Source organism: Trachurus japonicus, chromosome 24 (genome assembly GCF_045865225.1).
Source record: "Trachurus japonicus isolate A0001 chromosome 24, Traja_1.0".
NCBI classification, from domain to species: domain Eukaryota; kingdom Metazoa; phylum Chordata; class Actinopteri; order Carangiformes; family Carangidae; genus Trachurus; species Trachurus japonicus.
In genome coordinates, this window is record NC_140930.1 from 20,056,886 (window position 1) to 20,084,341 (window position 27,456).

General features: G+C 43.2%; 2 protein-coding genes and 1 pseudogene across 6 annotated transcripts in view; 2 read left to right on the forward strand and 1 right to left on the reverse strand.

The window, feature by feature from the left end:
- Nucleotides 1-1,759: 1,759 nt before the first annotated feature.
- LOC146961914 (B2 bradykinin receptor pseudogene) lies at nucleotides 1,760-4,587 on the forward strand (annotated as a pseudogene). 2 transcript variants are annotated; one of them, XR_015035174.1, is made up of 2 exons: nucleotides 1,760-1,871; nucleotides 2,733-4,587. The product of XR_015035174.1 is annotated as a B2 bradykinin receptor pseudogene, transcript variant X1 (transcript). The 2 variants fall into 2 exon arrangements; XR_015035175.1 differs by having other exon boundaries at nucleotides 1,781-1,871; nucleotides 2,727-4,587.
- Nucleotides 4,588-17,161: 12,574 nt separating this feature from the next.
- Nucleotides 17,162-20,406, forward strand: lyrm2 (LYR motif containing 2). Its single transcript, XM_085770555.1, has 3 exons — nucleotides 17,162-17,303; nucleotides 18,960-19,100; nucleotides 19,273-20,406. Exons 1-3 carry the CDS (start codon nucleotides 17,259-17,261, stop codon nucleotides 19,351-19,353), a joined length of 267 nt encoding a protein of 88 aa, XP_085626681.1. The 5' UTR covers nucleotides 17,162-17,258; the 3' UTR covers nucleotides 19,354-20,406.
- Nucleotides 20,407-21,981: 1,575 nt separating this feature from the next.
- ankrd6b (ankyrin repeat domain 6b) overlaps nucleotides 21,982-27,456 on the reverse strand; it is a 41,782-nt gene continuing 36,307 nt past the window's right edge. Inside the window, exons 12-14 of one of the 3 annotated variants that reach the window (XM_085770553.1) lie at nucleotides 26,236-26,349; nucleotides 24,174-24,474; nucleotides 21,982-22,757 (exon numbers count right to left, since the gene is read on the reverse strand). In XM_085770553.1, the coding sequence (XP_085626679.1) occupies nucleotides 22,159-22,757; nucleotides 24,174-24,474; nucleotides 26,236-26,349 (1,014 nt within the window). In that variant the 3' untranslated portion in view covers nucleotides 21,982-22,158. The remainder of the gene's footprint in view (nucleotides 22,758-24,173; nucleotides 24,475-26,235; nucleotides 26,350-27,456) is intronic. The other 2 variants (XM_085770552.1, XM_085770551.1) reach the window with 2 other exon arrangements.

Here is a 27,456-nt window from a genome sequence, read left to right on the forward strand (position 1 = left end):
ACAAATCAGATAGTGGGACACTACAATGACCACAGCAGGGGAACAGACACCAATGTGACTGGAAGAACATGTTATGACGGTAGAAGTAAAATCACCATGTAAAAATGTTCTCTTAAAATAAATCAAATCAAATGTATGAGTCAGGAGTTATACCACAGAGTATGAGCCCACAGATGCATGCACCTAAATGAATACATTTTAAAAATGAAACAGTCAACATTGATTAACCAACTAATACAATTCATTTTTATTGTTATTTGTGCTGAATCAGAACAGACGTTTAGGGCAATTTGTAAAGGTTGGAACAGTGTTTTAAAATGTTGCCAGTGGGAATAAAATCCTTAAAGCAGAAGTAAGTGATATATTTGTGTTAATATAAGTCTTAAATAGTTATATCTTCCGACAGCAATCACTTACATAGAGTGTTTGGACCGAAACACGGGTCTGTCAGTCACTCTGCTCTGCTCTGAGCCGAGGAGAAAACATTTATCGTATCCTACAGTTTTTATCCAATGAGGAGAGAGAACGGCATGCAGGGCTGTGTGTGCAGCCAAGGGACGCCGTGAATGTGGCGACGTAGGGAAGAGGACTGTTATGGTGCGTTCAAGGAAACTCGTATTTTTCCGACCGTGAAGTGGTACCAGTTCGATCTGGTACGAGTTCACGGGTCGGAAGTTACGAGTGGCCGTTATAGTGACTTTCACCGGTAAAACAGGTCGGAAAAACACGAGTGGGTTGCCTGGAACGCTACAAAGTCGTAAGTTGTAACTTGAAGCTGTAATTTACGATTTCAAAAGCCTGCCTGGAACGCAGCATTAGCGAAAACGACCGGACCACTTACTTCTGCTTTAACTGTAAAAGAAAACAATCGCATTGAAACACTGAAAGAGTTGGAAAATGTTGCACAGGCACTGATAAAGTTTGGCAGTAAAATACTGTCATTAAAAAAGGTTTTTCAGTATTGTTCTTTGCAATCTCAATTTTTAATTTTCATTATTTTTTCAGTTTGAACTTTCTGTTAACTTTTCATCACAGTTGTGCCTTTATCATGATACACATCCACAATCATTAATGATGCATTTTTACAGTTTATCATAATGGATGTCTGTTTTGTGTCACTAAGAAAGACAGGAATTTTTGCAGGAATTTAGGTGAACAGGCTGGTTTACCATATGTTGTGCAGGCCTACTTCTCTTACTTTGTGGTGTCTTTGGTACATATACCTTTTCTCTGTTATCTCTCAAATGGAATTTTGTCTGCTGAGTGGTCATGAAAATGTCCAGTCAAGTGTATGTGATTCAAACAAAATTAAATAAACACTAGGAGATAAAAGTCATTCATGTGTGTGCTGTATTCACGCAGCATTTTTTATTTATTATTCCGCGGGGTACTCCTGCTCCGCCTCATATTCAAACATCTGGACACATCAGTCAATTCTCTCATCTGAACTTTTCACCTCACCATTGGCCCCTCAGCAGGTTCTGAGATTATACAGTATTTGTGCTCAAATTTTCCCAGTCCAATCATATTCCCCTGTTTGGTCCAAGATTTGTTTCAGATGCTTTAGATACAGAGGCCAAAAATGCAGATAGGCTATGTGTAAATAGATTGTCACAGACCACTGAGTCAGGCTCCATAATGCTCCTGGACATACCGTTTTCATGAGCCAGAACACAGCACAGAAACTGTGGAGGGAAAAAACAGATGGAAATTGTAAGTGACGACACACTGACGATCTCTGGGTCTGCACAGATAAAAGTGAGCAGCCTCCCAGTTCTCACTTCAGTGCAGACGAGATCACCATGATGATTACGTACACAGAATAAACATCAGGCAAATCTGGATGGAAAAGGCAGAGCCACGGATCTAAGGTAAGCAGCAGATAGAAAAGATATTCTTTGCTTTCTAGAGCTTTTTTTTCACTTAAGCTGCCTTGGACACATTATTGTATAATAGCAAAATAACTGCAATACCTGCAAATATAGATATAGCAATTTCTTCTGATTGATCCACAGACAGCCATGGATCTCAAACAAAAGTGTAAGCAGCAAGAAAAAAATAGTCAGAGTTGCACACATGTCATACAACATGGTGTGTGGTGATATCTGTTTCTCGTAAGTGATGAAATGCGTAGGCAGAGGTGTTCAGCACCCTGTTTATTACTGAGATAACATCAATCAGGAATGCTGGAAGTGCGTTCTTCCAAAGTTGTGCAAGAACAGATTCTTTGAGATTCTTGTGAAATCACTTGTTTAGTTGTAGATTTTCCAAATAAGAAAAAAAGAAAAACTAAAACCTATGACAGGGTATTAATGCTTTTATTTCTCCACACCTCAGCTACTCTTTACCATGCTCACCTGACAGTCTATTCTACTGTTGTAATCAGCATTTGTAAACCTGTAAAATAAATCATATAGACGTCAAATATCAATCTTTTCTTATGTAAATTGCAAACTGGTTTTAAGTAACAGAACATTAAAGTCCTTTTTATGACTGTGTTGGTCAGTCTGTTTGGTTTGACAATCCCATATGCAACAATAAATCAAATTAAATAATAAATTAAACGTTTGCTACAGTACTGTATCTTTGTTTTATATAATGTGTTTGTCTCAAATGTCCCTCTCCCCTTTCTTCTTACTGTAACATGTACAAGTGCTACAGGATTATACATAAACCTTGCCTGCTTGCTTATGCTGACCCTGTTTTTTTGTTTGTTTTTTCAATAGCAATAGTTTCCAATGGCTGTGAATGCATCAAACTGGTTGGTCCCAACTGTGGACCCAGACATGGACAACTGCAGCGACTACACTGAGGCTTGGCTGTGGCTGTCCTCCCTGCAGCCAGCCTTCCTGGGTTTGATTAGTGCCATTGGCTTGGTAGGGAACAGCCTGGTTCTCTGCGTGTTCTGCCTGCAGAGGAAACCTTGCACCTTAGCTGACATCTACCTGGGGAACCTGGCAGCTGCTGACCTGATCATGATGACCTGCCTGCCCTTCTGGGCACTCACCGTCGCTCACGGCTACCAGTGGGAGTTTGGAGAGTTCCTTTGTAAGCTGGTCAACGTGGCCATCTCCATGAACTACATCTGCAGTGTTCTGTTCCTCATGCTGGTCAGCGTGGACCGCTACCTGGCTCTGGTGAAGCCCCTGAGCCCCAGCCGTCTGAGGAGAGCCACTTGGGCTAAACGTATCTGCCTGGGGGTCTGGATCATGGGCTTCCTCTTCAGTCTGCCCATCCTGCTCTTCCGTACAGTGGTGCATGTAGAGGATCCTGGTGTGGATGCATGCATTCTGGCCTACCCCCACCCAGCATGGAGGCTGTACCAAAACATCACCAAGAACATGTTGGGTTTTCTACTCCCTGTTCTGGTAGTGGTTTACTGTACTCGTCATATTGTGTCTGCACTGAACAACCGTGGAGCAGGATTACCTGGGGTTAGGGCAGAGAGGAAGGCTGCCCACCTGGTCCTGGCTGTGCTTGCCGTCTTTCTCTTCTGTTGGACACCACACCAGGTGATGGTTTTCCTTGACGCTCTGGATTTCCTCCAGGTCACCCCCGGGTGCCTCTGGGGTCACATCCTGGACATTTGCATACAGCTGTCCTCATATCTAGCATACAGCAACAGTGCTGTGAACCCCTTCCTGTTTGTAATAGTGGGGAAACATTTTAGGAGAAAGGCAAAGGAGGTGTTTGGAAAAACTTTGAACCCCTGGTCAAAAGACACAAGCTACTTGAATGTGAGCTTCACCTCAGTACACAGACTGAATGAAATACAACGAGTCAGTATTGACAAGCTGGAAATATTTAGACAGTAGCAACTACTACATTCCTGTAGTCATTACTTGATATAATTAAATTGTTTACAACCAGCTGCCTATTTATGTAGCTACTCAGCTGACACAGAGAAACATTGGCATTCATTTGGACTGGAATGTATTCATGGGCACACCCTGCTCCGCTGGTTTTTGCTGACCTTGTTATTTGATGCTCCTGGAACAGCACAGGTGAGCTGTATGCATGGCACAGACAGACACAGGTGTGAAAAGAACATGGGAAGCCCAGACTAGTTATCATATTCAAGATACACAGCTTTGGCCTGCACAATTTTTCCTAATCATTAGTCAAGTGTATCTCATGAGCAGCACAGCTGCACGATATTAATATTTATTTTGGATGTAATAGTTTGGAAGGGAGAGATATACTGTGAGCTGCCTGTTAGATTGATGAGAGCTGAGTCATGAAATTGGATCAGCGAGTAGAGACACAACTGCTCTGTTGAAATGAGTAATGGTGAGGTGTTATTTATGTATTAATGTATTTTAAAAATGTTTATTTGTGCAGCTCTGACAGAAACTTCTGGCGCATTGTTTCATATGATTATGGTTTTTGCAAATTACTGAAGACTGCACACCCTTAATGCCTCAAAATTTATTAGCGTGTATTAATTCTGTGTCTGTGACTTTTCCTGCTGCCTTTTCTTTATGATGTAACTGATGCTTAGAAACTGCTGTACTGAAAAAGAACCTACTGTAATGTGACTGAACTGAAGAAATAACTTATTGTCATAATTCTAATAAAGATTCAATTGTCTTGTTGAATTGGCTGTGTTTTTTTAATCAAAATGTGCACAAGAGGTGGAATTAATTTATCCAGGGTTGCACCTGGACAGAACCGACAGAGGCACAGGGAGAACATGCAAACTCACCACAGAGAGACCCCAGTTCAGAGATGCTATTTTAAAACACGTGAAAAGAGAGATACAGCAGCTAGTCCAGTCAAGAAGAGGCAAAAGCGTAGATAATGGAATTGGACCCAAGATGAGACCCTGAGGTACACGACATGGGGAGCAGTTTCAGATATGAACCAAGTGACACAGAATTAAACTCCTATCAAAAAGATAGGAGGAAAACCAGACCTGGGCACTTCCAGAGACACCAACCCATAGTTTGAGCCTATTGTGGCAAGGTGAAGGCTGGTCTTGGTTAATGTAATGTTTTAGGATGGTATTAGTCAAATGATTGTTGCCAGACAACACCACCCTGGGAGTTTCACCCAAGGAAATTTAAGTGAACTAACTCAACAGGAGAAAGCACTCAGGTTCGTTCACAAAGTGAGGCAGAGACGGCAGTTCGAAGGTACAAAAATATTATTTTATTATTCACAATCTATTGGTTTAAAAAGGATCTAGATGAAATCATTCACTGTGGAAAATTAAAAGGAACAAATCAGGGCCAGGAACACCCCACATGTGCAGCAAAATAAGAATAAAGTGAAAACTCAAACCAGTGTAGACCCAACACAAAAAGGGGGGTGGGGGGGAGAAGACGATCAAACTTGACTATCTAGAGGAAGTAAAAGTCGTAACAAGGTTACCACCACCGTAGGCTCAGCACCTGAAAGGGGGGAGACCAGAGAGAAGCACTTAGGGACAATGGCCCTCATTTATGAAATTTGCGTACACCAAAAAAATGGGTGTACACCAAATTCACCGCAAGGATCGGCATTTATTAATCTGAGCGTGAGCATACGGTACGCACAAATCTCACGCCAGCTCTGACCAGGTGTACGCACATTTGGAACCAGCGTAGAACATGCAGGAAGGAGTGCTGCTGTGTCAGAATGATTATTAAACCATAGTCTAATAACGCAGCGATGTGGACCACATGTTGTTGTTGTTTATATTGATAAAAAGATAAAAAGTAGCCAAAAAAAAAAAAAAGAAACGATAAAACCAAGTCTGTGTTGAAAATATAACTCGACTTTTATTTTGGGCAACTGAGATGAATTAAAAACCACGACGTGACAGATGCTCGTTAATCAGCTGTGTCAACAGTCAATGACAGACAGACCTGTTATTGTAGATCACACACACAAACCAACATCTGCAGCACCAGAGCATGACCGGACGGCTCCTCAGTCTCTCTCTCTGCCGGACACCGGAGGGGGGGGGGGCTCCGCTACCTGTCCAGGTGCAGCTGATCTCGGCGGAGTGTTTTTCTTTTCTTTTTTTTTTCCCGTCACCGGGACCTGTCAGCGGGACATCGAGCCGGTGTTTCACATCCCTCCATCAGCCGAACCATGCCAGCGGTGCTGATGGTCATAAAGTCGCGTTCGCAGCAGTAATATGCCTATGATTTCTCCTCAGTCACTTGTGTTTAGTAAACTGCAGGAGCATTTCATTAGATCGCTGGGTTTCCTGACGTGGTCGGTGACATGTGCGTCTGCAGCCTCCATCCACCGGGATGACGCTTATCAATCACAAAATCTATCAATCTATCAATGTCCAGATATTTAATCTTGCCGCCCTCTCCCTGTTCAACGCGGTAATGTCGGTAAAGTCCCTCTTCTTGGCCGTCTTCCGTGTCTCCATGTCGTAAAAGGGGCAGGGCGACGCCTCTAAAGCAGGAATATATCGGGGCGTGACATTTAAATGACGCTCGTTTTCAGCCGCCGGATTTATCACCACCACGCCGGTTCTACGCCGAAATCAGCAGCGTACACACTTTTAGTAAATCACACGTGACACTTGCCGTACACTGATATTTACACCAGAATCTACACCAGATCCTGCGCAAGTTTAATAAATGAGGGCCAATGAAACCAAAATATTAACTAATAGGCTAACAAAAAGAAAAGAAATGAATAAAGAACTTCAAATATATAATAATTAGGCAAAATAGCAAATCAAATTGCTCGCTCAAAATATACAGAATCACAAATTAATTACAAAACCCAAAAGAAATAATTAGCCTACAAATAAACTCAAAGCAACAGACTAATCAAATCTATGGGTTGCAACAAAACCAGTTACTAAAAAATAACATAAACATAATGCCACAACAAACAATCAAAATAACAGAGGAACAAATTTAAAAATACGTTCCCATACGTTTCTCTTTCACACGCTCACACACACACACGCGCACACATTAAGACGTGGCTTAAACAGAGGAAACAGCGTTACTGAGCCACACCTTCGCCCAGCCAGCAGCAGGAAGAACCCCCAACACTTAACCAGCCGTAGACAAGCGAAGGAGGGCAAGCAGGGCAAGCAGTAGGAAGCGGTGTCTGAACGCCAAGGAGCTCTAGTGGGACAAGCAGCTCCATCAAGGCAAAACTCAGAGCGAGGGAAAGCTCCGAGCCAGGCAAAGCAGCAGTGGTTTAGCATTAGGTTAGCCGGTGCTGAGCTGCTACATAGACATCTTTAACCTACAATAATAATCACAAACCTAAGAAACTTACAAGTGGCTGAAGGAGGGAGCTACTACCACTGTACTACATACAGGTCAAGCAGTCCCGGCCAGCGCCACATGGAGCTAGTTCGGCACTACACGAGAGCGACCTGTAAACAAACACACAGGTTGCCACACGTGCAATGCCACAGAGAAAGACGTGCGGCAGAAAGCTCACCTACCGCAGCGAGCAACGGGCGACGTACGGAGCAGTATGAAGCAGTGAACAGCGGTTAGCAGCATGAAATCGGGCCGGTGGTTTTGGAGAAAATGACCAAAAAACACACAGGCCATTTTTGAGAAAAACGCCCATCCCGCATTTGGGCCAAAAATGAAAATTTCTTCAAATCTCCCCAAACTCAGATATATCATCTGGGGGTCCGAGGGGAGTCCAAGGCACAAGGTTTGGTTGAAATCGGGCCGGTGGTTTTGGAGAAAATGACCAAAAACCACACAGGCCATTTTTGGAAAAAATGCCCACATTTTGGCCATTTTGGGCCAAAGATGAAAATTTCTTCAAATTTCTCCAAACTAAGATATATCATCTGGGTGTCCGAGGGGAGTCCAACGCAGAAGGTTTGGTTGAAATCAGGCCGGTGGTTTTGGAGAAAATGACCAAAAACCACACAGGCCATTTTGGAAAAAAATAGGACACTCCGCGGGTTACATTTTTTTTTTTGACCAAAAATTAAAATTTCTCCAAACTCGGATATATCATCTGGGGGTCCGAGGGGAGTCCAACGCAGAAGGTTTGGTTGAAATCGGGCCGGTGGTTTTGGAGAAGATGACCAAAAACCACACAGGCCATTTTTTTTAAAGAAGGCCACTCCGCGGGTAAAAAATTTTTTTTGACCAAAAATTAAAATTTCTCCAAACTCGGATATATCATCTGGGGGTCCGAGGGGAGTCCAACGCAGAAGGTTTGGTTGAAATTGGGCCGGTGATTTGGGAGAAAATGACCAAAAACCACACAGGCCATTTTGAAAAAAAAGGCCACTCCGCGGGTTACTTTTTTTATTTTGACCAAAAATTAAAATTTCTCCGAACTCGGATATATCATCTGGGGGTCCGAGGGGAGTCCAACGCAGAAGGTTTGGTTGAAATCGGGCCGGTGGTTTTGGAGAAAGTGACCAAAAACCACACAGGCCATTTTGAAAAAGAAGGCCACTCCGGGGGTTACTTTTTTTTTTTTGACCAAAAATTAAAATTTCTCCAAACTCGGATATATCATCTGGGGGTTCGAGGGGAGTCCAACGCAGAAGGTTTGGTTGAAATCGGGCTGGTGATTTTGGAGAAAATGACCAAAAACCACACAGGCCATTTTAGAAAAAAATGCCCACATTTTGGCCATTTTGGCCAAAAATGAAAAATTTCTTCAAATTTCTCCAAACTCGGATATATCATCTGGGGGTCCGAGGGGAGTCCAAGGCACAAGGTTTGGTTGAAATCGGGCCGGTGGTTTTGGAGAAAATGACCAAAAACCACACAGGCCATTTTTGAGAAAAACGCCCACATTTTGGCCATTTTGGCCAAAAATGAAAAATTTCTTCAAATTTCTCCAAACTCTGATATATCATCTGGGGGTCCGAGGGGAGTCCAACGCTGAAGGTTTGGTTGAAATCGGGCTGGTGGTTTTGGAGAAAATGACCAAAAACCACACGGGCCATTATTTAAAAAAAAAGGCCACTCCGCGGGTTACTTTTTTTTTTTGACCAAAAATTTAAATTTCTCCAAACTCGGATATATCATCTGGGGGTCCGAGGGGAGTCCAACGCAGAAGGTTTGGTCGAGATCGGGCCGGTGATTTTGGAGAAAATGACCAAAAACCACACAGGCCATTATTGAAAAAAACTTACAAGTGGCTGAAGGAGGGAGCTACTACCACTGTACTACATACAGGTCAAGCAGTCCCGGCCAGCGCCACATGGAGCTAGTTCGGCACTACACGAGAGCGACCTGTAAACAAACACACAGGTTGCCACACGTGCAATGCCACAGAGAAAGACGTGCGGCAGAAAGCTCACCTACCGCAGCGAGCAACGGGCGACGTACGGAGCAGTATGAAGCAGTGAACAGCGGTTAGCAGCATGAAATCGGGCCGGTGGTTTTGGAGAAAATGACCAAAAAACACACAGGCCATTTTTGAGAAAAACGCCCATCCCATCATTTGGGCCAAAAATGAAAATTTCTTCAAATCTCCCCAAACTCAGATATATCATCTGGGGGTCCGAGGGGAGTCCAAGGCACAAGGTTTGGTTGAAATCGGGCCGGTGGTTTTGGAGAAAATGACCAAAAACCACACAGGCCATTTTTGGAAAAAATGCCCACATTTTGGCCATTTTGGGCCAAAGATGAAAATTTCTTCAAATTTCTCCAAACTAAGATATATCATCTGGGTGTCCGAGGGGAGTCCAACGCAGAAGGTTTGGTTGAAATCAGGCCGGTGGTTTTGGAGAAAATGACCAAAAACCACACAGGCCATTTTGGAAAAAAATAGGACACTCCGCGGGTTACATTTTTTTTTTTGACCAAAAATTAAAATTTCTCCAAACTCGGATATATCATCTGGGGGTCCGAGGGGAGTCCAACGCAGAAGGTTTGGTTGAAATCGGGCCGGTGGTTTTGGAGAAGATGACCAAAAACCACACAGGCCATTTTTTTTAAAGAAGGCCACTCCGCGGGTAAAAAATTTTTTTTGACCAAAAATTAAAATTTCTCCAAACTCGGATATATCATCTGGGGGTCCGAGGGGAGTCCAACGCAGAAGGTTTGGTTGAAATTGGGCCGGTGATTTGGGAGAAAATGACCAAAAACCACACAGGCCATTTTGAAAAAAAAGGCCACTCCGCGGGTTACTTTTTTTATTTTGACCAAAAATTAAAATTTCTCCGAACTCGGATATATCATCTGGGGGTCCGAGGGGAGTCCAACGCAGAAGGTTTGGTTGAAATCGGGCCGGTGGTTTTGGAGAAAGTGACCAAAAACCACACAGGCCATTTTGAAAAAGAAGGCCACTCCGGGGGTTACTTTTTTTTTTTTGACCAAAAATTAAAATTTCTCCAAACTCGGATATATCATCTGGGGGTTCGAGGGGAGTCCAAGGCACAAGGTTTGGTTGAAATCGGGCTGGTGATTTTGGAGAAAATGACCAAAAACCACACAGGCCATTTTAGAAAAAAATGCCCACATTTTGGCCATTTTGGCCAAAAATGAAAAATTTCTTCAAATTTCTCCAAACTCGGATATATCATCTGGGGGTCCGAGGGGAGTCCAAGGCACAAGGTTTGGTTGAAATCGGGCCGGTGGTTTTGGAGAAAATGACCAAAAACCACACAGGCCATTTTTGAGAAAAACGCCCACATTTTGGCCATTTTGGCCAAAAATGAAAAATTTCTTCAAATTTCTCCAAACTCTGATATATCATCTGGGGGTCAGAGGGGAGTCCAACGCTGAAGGTTTGGTTGAAATGGGGCTGGTGGTTTTGGAGAAAATGACCAAAAACCACACGGGCCATTATTTAAAAAAAAAGGCCACTCCGCGGGTTACTTTTTTTTTTTGACCAAAAATTTAAATTTCTCCAAACTCGGATATATCATCTGGGGGTCCGAGGGGAGTCCAACGCAGAAGGTTTGGTCGAAATCGGGCCGGTGATTTTGGAGAAAATGACCAAAAACCACACAGGCCATTATTGAAAAAAAATGCCCACATTTTGGCATTTTGGCCAAAATAAAAAATTTTGGAGAAAATGACCAAAAACCACACAGGCCATTTTTTTTATATCATCTGGGGGCCCGAGGGGAGTCCAAGGCACAAGGTTTGGTTGAAACCGGGCCGGTGGTTTTGGAGAAAATGACCAAAAATTACACAGGCCATTTTTGAAAAAAATGCCCACATTTTGGCCATTTGGGGCGAAAAATGAAAATTTCTTCAAATTTCTCCAAACTTGGATATATCATCTGGGGGTCTGAGGGGAGTTCAACGCAGCAGGTTTGGTTGCAATCGGGCCAGTGGTTTTGGAGAAAATGACCAAAAACCACACAGGCCATTTTTGAGAAAAACGCCCATCCTGCGGGTTACATTTTGGGCCAAAAATGAAAATTTCTTCAAATCTCCCCAAACTTGGATATATCATCTGGGGGTCCGAGGGGAGTCCAACGCAGAAGGTTTGGTCGAAATCGGGCCGGTGATTTTGGAGAAAATGACCAAAAACCACACAGGCCATTATTGAAAAAAAATGCCCACATTTTGGCCATTTTGGCCAAAATAAAAAATTTTGGAGAAAATGACCAAAAACCACACAGGCCATTTTTTTTATATCATCTGGGGGTCCGAGGGGAGTCCAAGGCACAAGGTTTGGTTGAAATCGGGCCGGTGGTTTTGGAGAAAATGACCAAAAATTACACAGGCCATTTTTGAAAAAAATGCCCACATTTTGGCCATTTTGGGCCGAAAATGTAAAATTTTTCAAATTTCTCCAAACTCGGATATATCATCTGGGGGTCCGAGGGGAGTTCAACGCAGCAGGTTTGGTTGAAATCGGGCCGGTGGTTTTGGAGAAAATGACCAAAAACCACACAGGCCATTTTTGAAAAAAAATGCCCACATTTTGGCCATTTTGGCCAAAATAAAAAAATTCTTCAAATTTCTCCAAACTCGGATATATCATCTGGGGGTCCGAGGGGAGTCCAAGGCACAAGGTTTGGTTGAAATCGGGCCGGTGGTTTTGGAGAAAATGACCAAAAATTACACAGGCCATTTTTGAAAAAAATGCCCACATTTTGGCCATTTTGGGCCAAAAATGTAAAATTTTTCAAATTTCTCCAAACTCGGATATATCATCTGGGGGTCCGAGGGGAGTTCAATGCAGCAGGTTTGGTTGAAATCGGGCCGGTGGTTTTGGAGAAAATGACCAAAAACCACACAGGCCATTTTTGAAAAAAAATGCCCACATTTTGGCCATTTTGGCCAAAATAAAACATTTCTTCAAATTTCTCCAAACTCGGATATATCATCTGGGGGTCCGAGGGGAGTCCAAGGCACAAGGTTTGGTTGAAACCGGGCCGGTGGTTTTGGAGAAAATGACCAAAAATTACACAGGCCATTTTTGAAAAAAATGCCCACATTTTGGCCAATTTGGGCCAAAAATGAAAATTTCTTCAAATTTCTCCCAACTCAGATATATCATCTGGGGATTCGAGGGGAGTCCAACGCAGCAGGTTTGGTTGAAATCGGGCCGGTGGTTTTGGAGAAAATGACCAAAAACCACACAGGCCATTTTTGAGAAAAACGCCCACCCCACGGGTTACATTTTGGGCCAAAAATGAAAATTTCTTCAAATCTCCCCAAACTTGGATATATCATCTGGGGGTCCGAGGGGAGTCCAAGGCACAAGGTTTGGTTGAAATCGGGCCGGTGGTTTTGGAGAAAATGACCAAAAACCACACAGGCCATTTTTGAAAAAAATGCCCACATTTTGGCCATTTTGGGCCAAAAATGAAAATTTCTTCAAATTTCTCCAAACTCCGGAGAAATAGCGCTACGGTAGCGCTACGACCAATCAGAGCAAAGAGAGGATGTCGTTAGCCTGACAAGCCAATTAAAATGTATGTCGTCATCACGTTAAGCCCGCCCAACGACTCTCTAAACAGATAGAGCGCTGTGATTGGTGAACACAATCCGTGTTCGAGACTCAAAAAGTTCCTATGGCTCGTTTCTAGACCCACCTACGGAGCAAATATATTTGCTGCCGCTAGGGTGCGTCTAGATTTCTAGGCTACAAAAACCCATTTTTTGGGTTCGATTTTTTTTTTTTTGACCAAAAATTAAAATTTCTCCAAACTCGGATATATCATCTGGTGGTCCGAGGGGAGTCCAACGCAGAAGGTTTGATGGTTATTTATAGGGTTCATACACATTTTACCATTTCTAAGTTTGTAAACAATGATGACGTGTGTTGTGGGCGGGGCTTCACTGGTGGCAGAAAGTGACAGCTGATCTGGTGTCAAAAGTGGAAAGCCGGCATCAAGAGCGATCAAATCAGAGGAAGATGGATCATACAGAGGCCTTCTCTGATTATTTTAATGCTTTGTCAACAGAAAACAGGTTGTCATACCTGAGTAGGCTAAGTTAACGATTAGCAACGGAGTGTGTTGTGTGTTACGGACCGACGTACTGCCTAGCCAGTGACAGGGACACAAAACACTGCTGTATAAGACGTGGGCGATCATCAACAAGTCCACCAACTATACTGACAGCAAACTGTACTTGTATGGCTGTATATTACAGTTTATTTAACGGATCCATGTCTATTATTTCTGTAGGCTATAACAGTCAGACCGTTGTTAGGCTATATCACAGGCCGTTGCTAGGGACACCGCTCATGACCCGATGTGTGTAAAAATGAATGAATGAATGAATGTCAAAATAAATGAATAAGAGGGTGAACGTGTACACGTGTTAACGTTTACACTGAATGAAACAGTAAATGTTTAATAAAAATCCCTAAATGATGCACGCAATATCTACATATATTTTATGATATGATAGATTACGAGTATTTTTTCCGTCGAAAAAAGTTGTAAAGGACGGGTCGTCTTATATTCGGGGTCTAGATATTGTAGCCTACATGTGCAAATCAGCGGGTGACACCAAACAACGTCTGCCCAAGCAAGTCAGAGCTTTTATTTCTCTCACACTCACACACCAGCGACCTAGAGATGCAGCCGCATCTGAGGGGACGCGCGTGTGTTGCCGCTTCTCCACTACACAGTTACAGCTTGGGTAACTGTGGTTGAAATCGGGCCAGTGGTTTTGGAGAAAATGACCAAAAAACACACAGGCCATTTTTGAGAAAAATGCCCATCCCGCGGGTTACATTTTACAAAAATGAAAATTTCTTCCTAACCGGAGCCACCTCTCCTCTTCCTCCAACAGCCAGATAATTAAAAAAAACAAAAACAAAATCTCCGGGTCCATCATCGTCGTCTGGCCGTTAAGTTTCTGTGTCATCTGTATTTTCTGTGTCGTATGTCAGTTTGTATTTTTGTTGTCACCGGCGTTTTTCCCGGGCTTGGTCGGCAGACGTGATGACGTCGTGACGCAATCAGGAAATGCTCCGTAGGCTAGACCGTCACATTTATCGACAGTTGACCCAGCCTTCGGAGGAGCCTTGCCTACGTAGACCACGTAGGCCGGGTCCTCCGAAGGCTGCAGCCCCTGAATTGGGACAGACCTAATGTCACACAGCTGGTTAGCTTTGTTATCATGCGCATGGAGAGTAGTACTACATCCGCCGCCTCACCGATGTCGCCAACAACAGAGGGGAAGCAGTTGAAAAACATCCACCATGGCGACGTTGACTGTGAGGTGATTGTTCAGGTACGTTTTGTAGCATCCCCACACTCTGGAACACACTGTAGGGGACAGAAATATAAAAATATCTCTGTCTCGCCTGAAAGCAGAACATCCGTATAGTAGCCTTACAAGATTCTCCCAGGTGAAATAATTTTGAACTGCTACAATCAATGTTTTAATAACAGAAAATCACATTAAAACATTTTAAAATAAAGACAACCTCTAATAGAGCACTATATACAATGTCATATTGAGCTTGAAATCAAAGTTTTTAAATAGTCATTCTTTATCAAATAACGCAGCTTCAAACATATACATGAAAGCCAGTAAAAACCAGTGAAAAACACAAATACATTTCGTAAACAAATCAATTAAATAACTAGGTTTAGCTCCTAATGAAAATTGGCATTTCTGTTAGCCTAAGCAGGTCATATAAAACTGTTTGAAACCAGAAAAGGCACAAAAATTCAAGCTACACATTAAACATTGGATAAAAAGAAATAACCACAAACCTTGTGCCCTTGTCAGCCAGGTGCGATTAAACAGTTTTCAGGCCTGTAGAGGGAAGGCAGGCAGGCAATGACGGTGAGGCGTGGAGGAGGAGAAGGTCGGAGTGTTAGGAGATGTAGGACTTCTGTTTCCCCCCTCCCCTCTGTGTCCGTGTTTGTCTGTGTGGGCTGGGCATGGGTGTGTCTCCACCTGCAACTACACCTGCACTGCATCAGGCTCATCACCCCTCCTCCCCTGTCTGCAGGATATGAGTCAGTCCCTTTGTGCTGTTCTTCGCCAGTTCGTCGTTAACCATGTGGTGGTAACTCGTCTCTTGGCCCCTTAGTGTTGAATTTGAACTCTAAGTTTTGCATACTATACCTACCTGATTTTTGTGTTGTCCTCTTTTCCAGTCCCTGTACCTCCATCCTGCTACCCTGCTACCGTGCCCAGTCCTGCCTGCCCTCGGACCACACCGCTTGGCCACACGGAGCCTGGCCTCCCCCACTAACCACCCCCCCTCACTTGTGTTCCCAATAAATTGAACTTTGACGGGTCTGTCTGAATAGCTGAGTCCTGCTCTCTTTTTGAAAGCGCAAACTTAACACGGAGAAGGTTTGTGTGTCACTTTCCAGCAAGACACAAATTAAAGGCCCGATTTTCACGTCCACTGTAATTGAAGAAATAACAACCTTACTTTAAAGAAAGTTCAGAAAATGACTGGATAAACAACAGAAATATAATGGCCATATTAATGGTTATTTACATGCATTTCTACTAACCTCACCTCCCTCTGGTTTTCTATTAATCAACTTTTATCTAGTATTTAGTAGCCTATCTCTGTAAGCCTGTATCAATTTCTTTCACAACTTTCACCGTTGATACAGAAGGATCTACATCGTCCAAAGTACATCTGGTCATGAACAGTACCATGTGAATATGGTGATCGGGTACTGCTCCTGCCCACTTGGGATCTCCGGTGGACAATGCAAGCACCAGAGTGCTGTGGCAGGCAGGTTTGGCGTACATGACAGCTTCCCCTGCATTTCAACACCTGCCATGAGGAAGCTGTATCATGACATTACCACTGGTGAGTTACACCTACCGGCATGTATAATGAGAAATATTTAAGCCCATGTCTTTCCTCAAGAGGGAGGGAAAAGTATGAGTACTGTGCGGTATAGTCAACAGTTTGTACCCTTGTATTTAATTTTTTTTAAATACAACTTTGGCCTGTATTGCTTTTTTTTTTTAATATAATTTTTATGACACATTTTGATTTATTGTCTCCTTGTAGTGTAGCTAAAGTCTAAAATGTTTTAACAGGAATGGACATAATACCTGACGACTGGTTGCAAACCTTGGCACTACCTCATTCTCCTGCCGACAACACAACTGGAATCATATCATGTTAGTTTATTCTGTCAACTGTCAATGCATACAACAATAAAGTCTTATTTAAATAAACTGACTGAAGACTTATTTCAGATCTTATTCTTTACATGAGATATCCTTTGTGAGAATCAAATCTACATTAGTTTACAACAAATAACCGTTTTTTTTCTTGTTTTTTTTACATGACAGTCACATGCTCTCTCCATCTGATTAGAGTGGGATATTTAAACCCCCTGCTTACCTGATCATTCCTGGCTACCTGTGAAACATGCACAGTCACAGTAGTCAATTCTTGGTTTTGTCACAGATGTGTAGCCTGTACTTCTATTCTGCACTTGCACTCACATGATTTTTTTTTTCTGCAAGCCATGTTAATGTGCATCCAATAGGCTACCATATTAGCCTTAGTCTACCAGTTCATAAGTCATGTCCCTGTTTCGGGAAGTTGGGAAATTGGTCCAGCATGTTGACAGTCCTGAAGGCGTGCAGGCTTTCTCTACCGACTAACTGTAATTTAATTTAATTTATTTATTTTGATATTGAGGCCTGAAAAAATTGTAGGCTACATAGGCTACTGCCCTTTTCTGATGTTGAGCTCCTGTCCCTATAGTCATGTGCACGTCCCTGCTGCAGGTCACGTCCGATCTGCAGCCTGCAGCCAGGGGTATTTGCTTCTGCCTGAAATACATGCTTTCTCCGCTCCAGTCCACCAGGGGGCAGTAACCACCCTGTTAGCCTGGTGGCGTACCAACATCCGGCGTCAGGCTCAGGTCATCTGTGGTGTCCAACATGGCGGTGTCGAGGTTACCGACAGCAGCTCTCTCTCTCAAACAGGTAAAAACACAAAGCGGTGGAGATGAAACCGTTTTTACCCCTGGCGTAGAAAGTTGCCACTTTACTGTAGCGTCTCTGTGACACTGAGAGCGGCTTCACGGAGGACGTGGAGCCGGAGACATGTAAGTTAATGTTTAACCATAATGTAACGGTCAACAGCGACATGTAACAGCCTGTTGTCATGGTCACCGAGCTTCGTGTGTGGACCGTTTGAGTAAGTGAGTGAGTTAGTGAGTTAACTTAACAGGTTCATTCACAGCGTTGGAGCAGGTTCACGACTTCAGTCTGCTCCTTATAGTCCTTATATCCTTATAGTCTCATCATCTCATGTAAGTTAAAGCAGAAGTAAGTGATATATTTGTGTTAATATAAGTCTTAAATAGTTATATCTTCCGACAGCAATCACTTCTATAGAGTGTTTGGACCGAAACACGGGTCTGTCAGTCACTCTGCTCTGCTCTGAGCCGAAGAGAAAACATTTATCGTATCCTACAGTTTTTATCCAATGAGGAGAGAGAACGGCATGCAGGGCTGTGTGTGCAGCCAAGGAACGCCGTGAATGTGGCGACGTAGGGACGAGGACTGTTATGGTGCGTTCAAGGAAACTCGTATTTTTCCGACCGTGAAGTGGTACCAGTTCGATCTGGTACGAGTTCACCGGTCGGAAGTTATGAGTGGCCGTTATAGTGACTTTCACCGGTAAAACAGGTCGGAAAAACACGAGTGGGTTGCCTGGAACGCTACAAAGTCGTAAGTTGTGACTTGAAGCTGTAATTTACGATTTCAAAAGCCTGCCTGGAACGCAGCATTAGCGAAAACGACCAGACCACTTACTTCTGCTTTAATATGAAACACTGATCTGTCTCCACCTCCATCTCATGCTTCCATCGCATTCTCTCATTCCCTCTGTACTTTTCTCTGCAATCTTACACAAGAAATCATTCACACATGTGCACACACACACACACACACACACACACACACACACACACGTACACGTACATACACACTCTCACAAGAGAAAAATAGCCTAAACCTTTACCTACCTTTTATTCTTTATTTTCGCATTCTATTTGTATTTATTTCTTCATGATATATATCCTTCTTCTTTTCTTTTCTTCTTTCATTTTATTGTGAAATTTACTAACTTTTACTATTATCATATGTACGTATATGTGTCTTGTTTTGTTCTTGTCTCTTTTCTGTTTGCCTATTTGAAGTCTTGTTGGTATGATATTGTTATTTGTTAGTCACCCACGTTGCACCCTTGTAGTTTGTCTGTAGTAACTGTATGTCTTTACACTATATGGCACTATTAAAAATAAATAAATAAATAAATATTACCCACCTCAAAAAAAAAGAAAAAAAAAGGAAAATGAAACACTGATTATACAGGACACATTGAAGGGCCCTTCCCCCGTAACTCCCGTTAACATTAATACTGGAGCTAATGCAGATGACGTAAGTCCTACTGAGTGGAGTCTCATCTGTTGAGTCACTGTCAGGCTGTAGCTACGTACTGATTTGGCCGAAATGCAGTATCCAAACAAAAGCAAAAGCAAAATCTGCTGTATGCCAAAAATTCCCGGAAGTCGTACTGATTTGGGAAATATCTCCAATCTGACCAGACTACATTGCGTACCTACTGTATCCCAGTTTTTACAGAGGCAGAGGATTCTGGGGATTTACAGGAACATGCTGAGGACCATACGGCAGGTACCCGACGAGGCGGACCGGAAGTACCTGAGGGACTGGGCCAGGGATGAGTTCAAGAGGAACAAGACCGCCACAGACCAGGTAGAGACAGGGTCCTGACTTTATTATTGTCCTGATTAATACTTTAGCCCTGCTCAGCCTCATGATAAATACTTTAACCCTGCTCAGCCTCAATAAACAATGTGTAGGCACACTGTGTTGATGTGACCAACAACGTCTTTACTGCTGCTGTTTGCCATCTTGATTTCCACAGGATGCTATCCGCATGATGGTCACTCAAGCCAACAACCACCTGGAAGAGCTGCAGAAGTCTCTGGCTCTGGCCAGAAGTTAGTGACAGAGCCTCTGGGAATCCCTGATGTGGACTCATGTGGACTGGGTCTCAGTGAAGGCCATCATGTGGCCTTTATTGAGAAGAGACTGAGGTAATCGTGGAGACAGGGAAACCCCATTACTGTCCCACTCATCATTAGCTGCCTGCTCGTCAAGGACAGATGGATGGAGTTGACCTGAAGGCATCGTCCTGCTGTTGTTCAGCTGTGTATATATGTGTGTGTGTATTAAACAGGAAGTATTGGCAAATTAAGAACAATCATTTTTTTAATACAAAATATGTCTTCTGGCCTCATGGTACAGACTGTATTATTCACATCCATGGTAAATTAACCAACCTGTATGAGCAGACAGTCACTACATCAAATGTCCAGCAGGCAGTTAATACTGCAACACAGCAACAGCTTCTGATTGAATTCATCTTTACAGTCAGGGTTGTCCTTTACAGGTAAACGTGATGGGCAGGGAGGATTCTGGGAAACCAGATCATATGTAGTCAGCTGTTAATGATAAGAGCTTGGCTTCCAGTAGTGGCATGTAGTGAGAGATCACCACAGACAGGAAGTATGAACGTGTGTGTGTCTTTATGATGACGAGAGGTCACAGTTGTGTTAGAAGCCAGTGTTGCATCATAGGAGTAGTGTTTACTGTGCACGTCACTGTAAACACTTCTCCCCGCTCATATTAACACACTACTACAATATGGGTTACTATCCATCACACACCTGAGCAGTAAGCGTCCACAGAACTGCAGGAATGTGGCGTGGACGGCAGGTTGAGGGTGGATGTGTCAAAACTACAGTAATGTTTTAGCTTTTTAGTTAAATTAGTTCACAAGTTTGTCATGTCAGGTCCATGGCGTCTGGAGAGTGATGTGGCAACTGGACAATAATAAAGCACTTTTACAGTGTTAAATACAATCAGTTTAAGACGTCCCTTTTTTGTAGACAAAATATTTTCTCAGAACTGAAACAGGAAAACAACAAATGCTCTGTCGTTTTACCTGTCTGAGCCAATCACAAGTAATGACAGTCACATCTTCATTAAAGCAGAAGTAAGCGATACGGTCGTTTTGGCTAACTTTTTGTCAGCCGAGTTAGCAGTCCCCGCCCTCGTCCCTACGTCACCATATTCACGCGCATCCCTTGGCTGCACACACAGAGAGGACTGCCCCTTTATACCGTTCTCTCTCCTCATTGGATAAAGGTTGTAGGATACATGGAAAGTTTTCTCCTTGGCTTACAGCAGAGCAGAGTGACTGACAGACCCGTGTTTCCGACCAAACACTCTATATAAGTGATTGCAGTCGGAAGATATAACTATTTAAGACTTACAGTATATTAACACAAACATTCCACTTACTTCTGCTTTAAATTAAACAGTACATGTTCAAACTGGAGACAAAAAAAAGAATGCGGTTGGAGCCCCCTGTGGGTCAACCAGGGGAGCAATACAACTGTTGCAAAAGAAAGAAAGAAGTTGTTTTCTTTCACATTTGATGTTTTCCAGGGCAGGTTGCAAAATATAGAATAATAGATAGTATAATGTATCAAACAAGTGAGAATTTATATTCACAACCTGAAAAAAGATGGAGAATGTGGATGACAATGTATATCTATAAATATGCATGTATATAAAATCAAACTTTGAATTTAAATGTAATTGAATTAATCAGTTGATTATTGTTTTTCGAATCTTGTATCAATTTAGACATTTAAAAAAAAGAAAGAATTGCATTTAAACACTGTAAAAGTCTTCTCTTGTCGTTCTCCAGCCTCTGTGCAATTCAAACACCATGCAACACAGTCAAATATTAATACGTTTAAAACAAACCTTCACTAGGGTTTTTATATACAGTGTCAGTTGAGCTACATTCTCATAAATAAGCAGTAGGTTGTTCCTTTAAAGTCACAAGGCTGATTCCAGCTTCCAGATGCCAACAAAAAGCTTATTATACTTACTTATCAGTATATTTAGCATGTTGGTGGGCAAATATATGCACAGTGGTGTTTGACAAATGAAGGATTCTGTTTCTGCCTGTAGTTCAGTTTTCTTCACAGCCGCTCATCTGACTGATGTCAAACACGGCAGGTGGAGGGAGTGCGGTGTGGAGTGAAGGTATCTGGATGAGCGGCTGTCGAGAAAAGCAACAGACACCAAACAAGCTCTGCGCCATTTGTCTCAGAAATGGCACATTAGATCATCTAGCTTTACGTTTACTGATTAACACAGTGCACGAGAGCTGCCACTGTTTCTATAGGATTGTATGTACACATCTCAACACACTGGCCCACCGCTACCATGAGAGGACATTGGATGTGGGACATTTTGAGTTCACTGTAAAAAAAAAAAAATTAAGAAAAAAGACACAGTGCTCAGTGTGGCTGTGGTTGTCTAGTGCAGTGGTTCTCAAAGTGGGGTCCAGGGACCACCAGTGGTCCTTGAGAGGGTCCCCAACTTTTTCTCAAAATTTTACAATTTTTCCCCCCCCAGAAATATTACATTTTTTTTTTCAGAAATTTCTTGAATCATGCCATTGGCAGTAATTTGAATGTACATTTACTAAAAAAAAGTAACATTATTCAGTCTCAGAACAAGTATTTGTGTATTTATGGTGTTTGGGGGTCTGTGGTCTACTTTGTGTCAGTTTAGGGGTCCTTGATGTAAAAACGTTTGAGAGCCACCGGTCTAGGAAGACGACATGTGACGGTTGTGTTATAATGGATATAGATTACGTCATCATATCTAATCCCACGCTGATTTGGGGTGGTGTGCACAGTGTGGCAGAGACGGGCGGGGCTCTGTGTTAGCTGTCGTCTCGTTTGTCAGTCCTCAGCATGCGCAGCTCGTCCTCCAGGTAGGTGATGCGTTCGATCAGGGCGGCTCTGTCGGCCTGCGCCCTCTCGTTGGCCTGCCAGCGAGCCTCCTGTACCTTCCTCTCGTACCAGCGCTCCATCTGGGTGGACACCGCTTCGAAGAAGTACTGCGTCACCTCCATGGCGTGCATGTTGTCCCGCTCCTGAGCGAAGGTGGGCTCCTTGGGCGGGTCTCCGAACACCTCCATGATCCGGGGCCCCGCGGCTCCTTTGGATTTGCTCCTGGCCTGGGCGAGCTTTTTGTGGCGCCGACCTCTGTCCCGGCCCCGCTCTCTGTCTCTGAGCCCGGCCTCTCCGCCACCAACGCCGCCACCGCTGCTGCAGCGGTGCTCTGTGCCTGGAGACAGGCTGCTGGCTCTCTGGCTCTGCTGGTAGTCCACTGTGTCCAGCTCCTGCAGGTCCTTGGTCTTCCACTGGGGGTCAGCGCAGACCACTGGACGCTCCTTGGGCCGGACCACCTGGACGGACGACAGTGACCTCTTGGCTGCTGCAGGAGAGGCCACCTCTGCGTTATGTGCTTTATCGCAATCTGTTTAAAGTTGAAAAGAGATTCAGTGAGCAGATTCAATTACACAGAAACCACTGAACAGTTTAACAATTTATTATTATTCATGCCATCCTGCTAATTAGTATAACTCATCATGACCAATGAATAATGAACAATGCAGTGATGTTTTGCTCTGGCAGCAACGTTATTCCTTCCAGGTCATGAGAAAGAAACTGTGCACTTAAATTAGGGCAGGGAGTATTTCAGATTTGATTTTTGATCCACTGCAGAATTAAAAAATATGATATGGCCTGAACAAGAAATTGCTCAAAACGACCAATGTTTACTTGCTTAGTTATTTCTAAGAATTCTAAATTAAATGTATGTTTACTTTACTTTGTGGTGTACAAGAGATAACATCATACACAAACTCAACACACATACACAAAGCAGAACAAAAGTAAGAAGATACTTTTGTTCCTCTGTTCCTCTGTACCAACAGCTTTAAGCACAGATCCCTGTGACTGTGTGGAGGACCTGGTGGGGGCGCTGTTGCCTAACGCCACGGTGATGGAGATGGAGTGTACTCAGGATTTGTGTATGGGGTGAGCCGGTGGGTACAGCTGACACCCACCTCACATCCTCTGCCTCTGGTTCACACCCCCACAGCACACACTCACTCACGCTGCACCGCTCACAATACTGATACTGTTACGTCTACACCCTGTGGCTTCTGTCCAGTGGCATGTGAAACTGGTGATGGCCAAGGTTTCAATCAGGTGTGGGAGATGTATTATTGTTTGTTGAGTCTGTGCAGGACCAGTTGAAAGTAATTCATGTGACTTGAGTTCAGTTAATGCATAAACATCAAAGACCTTGGATTTCATTAACGCATCTGAACCTAACCTCAGATACAGTTTAGAAAGTTTAAAGATGAACTATGCAGGATTTGTAGCTTAACTATGCTACATTTTTACCTAAATTAAGCATCTTTGGAGTAATTGTAATGGTTTAATAAATGAGTGTGTGTGAGTGAGACTGTGGATCCATGTGCCGTCTGAGAGTGTGGGTGCTTGATAAAGGTGGGCATTTTTGGTTTGTCTTACTGTAAAATGTGTTGTATTGTTTGTTACAAGTGTTGAAGGACTTATTCTTTGTGCCAGGGCCCATTCAAAAAGCTCCCCAGCTTCATTTACACAATGTAAAGATATCTGAATAAACAAATACATGAATGAAAATGGTGACTTTTGTAACAATGTAGCAACAGCTAAACATCTAAATCAAATCTATGATCACCAGGTAAAGATGAATGAACCAGGCTAATTCCTGCACTCTGCCTTCTTTAACTACTGTAAGTATATATATATTTTTAGAATTGATATTCTGACAGGAAACAGTGGGACAAGTGAAGATCTAGGATTCAGTGCCTCTGTGTGTGTGTGTAACTTGAGACCCCACCTGGAGAGCTTTCCACATGAACAACAAAGTAGTGATTGGCTGGGCCTCCCTCTGCCATGCTGGCTTCCCCGCGGCTCGAGTCCAGCAGTGAGGGACTGTTGTGGAGCTCGGGGCAGAGGGAGCCGTCTCCGTGTCCAGCGGGCAGCACAGTGAGACCGGCTCCGTCGGCTTTGTTCAGGCCCTCGGCCACGGAGGAGGAGCGCTGCAGCCTGATGCTGCTGGGCTCTCCTGTGAAGCGAAACTCCATGTTCTGCAGTTTGGACAGACACCAGCTCTTCAGTTCACTGACCAGAGATGCCTGCTTAAAGGGCAGAGACAACCACACACAAGACATGGTATTACTGTTTCTGAACATTCAGTACAAGTCAACCTGCACTAATCAAGATGTTTAGCGACAGAAGAATAAGAATACTATAAGTAATATAATCATAATAATAATAACAATATGACATAACCACCAACAAGAAATTCATTTGTCTGTCAGCTCATCAACCAAGAAGAATGAAATGTGAAAAGTAGTTGCACATTGAGCTCATTTTACTGGTTTTATCTTGTTTTCCGCAGCAACAAGGAGCTGTTTCCAGAGATAGAGTGACAATCACCAGTGTTGCCAGGTGTACGATAATTATCGTATTTGTATGATAATTTGGCCCTCTGTACGATGTACGATCAATAATCCCAAAAAGGGCCAAATGTACGATAATTTGACCATTTCGTGAATGTGTGGTTGTAATCAGCCTGCCGCAACTATCTGCCGGATTTTTTTGTGAACCCTGAAGGCATCTGTTCCCATGTGACAAGTTTCCAGCCAATCACGAGTGACGTTCATACGTTTGTCTCAGAAAAACGAGCATGATTGGCTGAATGGTCAGCTGCGCCCGCCCCATGAGACGTTCAGGTCGGGTCCAGAAGTCAAGCGAGCGAAATTCAAAACAGAAGAATGCAGGGAAAATGAGAGCCCCCGAAGGAGACAGTAAGGCCCTTGCACACTGAGTTGTTGTTTTTTTGTCCGAAACCGCCACACGTTTATTCGAAATCATGTCATGTTGATCATGACTCTGAAATTTCGTTCGTCCATCCGTCCGTGTGTGTGTGTGTGTGTGCGTGCGTGCGCGCGCGCCTGCCAGCCGCTGTTAAGGATCAAATTGGTTGTCGTCTTTTTAATGTGTGGCTTCAGGAGAGCTAAAAATCTACCACCACTAAAATAAACTGTGATCATAATTAGGTCTATTTGCTCTTGAGGATTGGATGACTAAACATTTTATTTTTCTCATTTTATTTCCTGACAAGTTAGAGGACCACAAAATCATCCTCACTGCGTGACGAATGTAAAAAAAAAAAACCGGACAACCCCACTTGGGGGTACTGACGTTGTACTGACATTACAAAGCTGTGAGTGCCCATAGGACGCTATTATACACTAGCGTGACTATAGTACATTAGCATATTTGACTATAGTGTATCAATAGGCTTGTTATTTTGGTTATAAAAGGTGTACGATAATTTCCCTCAAAATACGATAATTTTATGCCCCTGGTACGATAATCCTACATTTCCCATCTGGCAACGCTGATAATCACACAAACTTTTTTAGTTTCTAACTTTAACAGTGGTTCTGTCCCATTCATGTTTGCCAGTCAACATACACACATAATGAGTCATCATACACAATGCTATGGCCCTAAAGCTGGTAAAACAATTGGATTGCAGGTATTTCAGGTGTTATTGTTTACACTTGTGCTTGACAAGTGAACAATGCAACAAGTTTCTAGGGCAGTTGTTGAATCCACCCACTGAAATCAAGGTCTGGTATATTTATGTTCATTTTATAATTATTGGCTGGAAAGACAGACATATTGTAATCTGAAATTCATATGTTAATTTATTCATGTACTTTAGATAAATAGATTCAATATGGCAAATTCATTTGTCAAAGCACCATGTAGAACTCAGTGGGTTGACAAAGTTTCTGATCATATGATGAGTCAGTGACGACCTCATCGGCCAGGGAGCCTTGTCAACTCCAGCCGAGTGTGAGCAGTGATGCTGCTGCTAATGTTACCTGTCTCTTCTCTGTCTCCAGTCGCTCCTGCAGGGCCCTCTGCTCGATCCTCAGCAGACACTCGCTCCTCTCTGCCGACACCCTCTCCACTGTCATCTTATCCAGAGCCAGGATCTGATGGCAGACGACATGAATCATTAAAGGGATAGTTCACTCAAAATTCAAATTGCATTCATTATCTACTTCCTGATTCGTCCAATTTGGATGGACCAGGGAGAGGACGGACCCGGACCAGGAAGAGGAGCTTCCGCTACAAACAAGCTTTTTTTTTCGGAACAATTTCGCATTTCGGGGCTTCAATACAAGACAGACATTACATACGAGCAGCATGGAGGTATTTGGATGTTTTTTGGTGAGTCTTTTTGTTACGAAGAAAAGTGCTATCCATTTGCAACTGTCATATGGACATGCAATGCTACGCTGAGACCCCCTGTAACTCAGAGAAGCCACGGATAACTCTGAAACTTCTCCCAGCCCTTAGTCGACATGAGGGTGAGTAGATAATGAGTGCAATTAGAATTTTGGGTGAACTATTCCTTTAAGGGTGCAGGTCAGCAAATAAAAGTCCAGGTTGTTTGCTTTATTTACTGTTATTTACCTCTGCTTTTATTGCACATTTCAAATTGTTCTGTACAAGTAACATCTTGCAATCTGCAGTGGGTTTTATTTAGCTCATTAAGAAAAAGATTCAAGTAAATGTGCATGTGTCTAATAAAGTATTGGTGTGTGTATGTGTATATGGTTGCTAGAAATCTATCAAAACTCTAGCTGGGGGGCACAGTGTTCGAGTGGTTAGAGCACATCCCATGTTGGCATTGCCTGAAGTGGAGGTCGCCAGTTTGACTCCCCACTGAGTTGATCTTTACTGCATGTCATTCCCCCAGTCTTTCTCCCTGCTTTCCTGTCTCTGCACACTGTCTTATCAAATAAAGGCTTCAAGTCAGACTGGATGGGAAGTGTGTGTGAACTGAACTTTAGATATCTCTGGGGTTCAAGTCTGGACTTTGCCTGAGCCACTTCAGGACAGTCACAGACGGTTGTCCTGGCTGTTTGTTTCTGGTCAGTCAACACTATGAAAGAGAAATGTCTCTCTTTCTTCAGCTGTATTACAGTAATCCTGTTCTCATTCCTGAGCAGTCTCCTGCCCCTGCTGCTGGGAAACCCTCCCATAACAGGATGCTGTCGCCACCACCGGCATGCGAAGTGAAGTTCATCAGACCA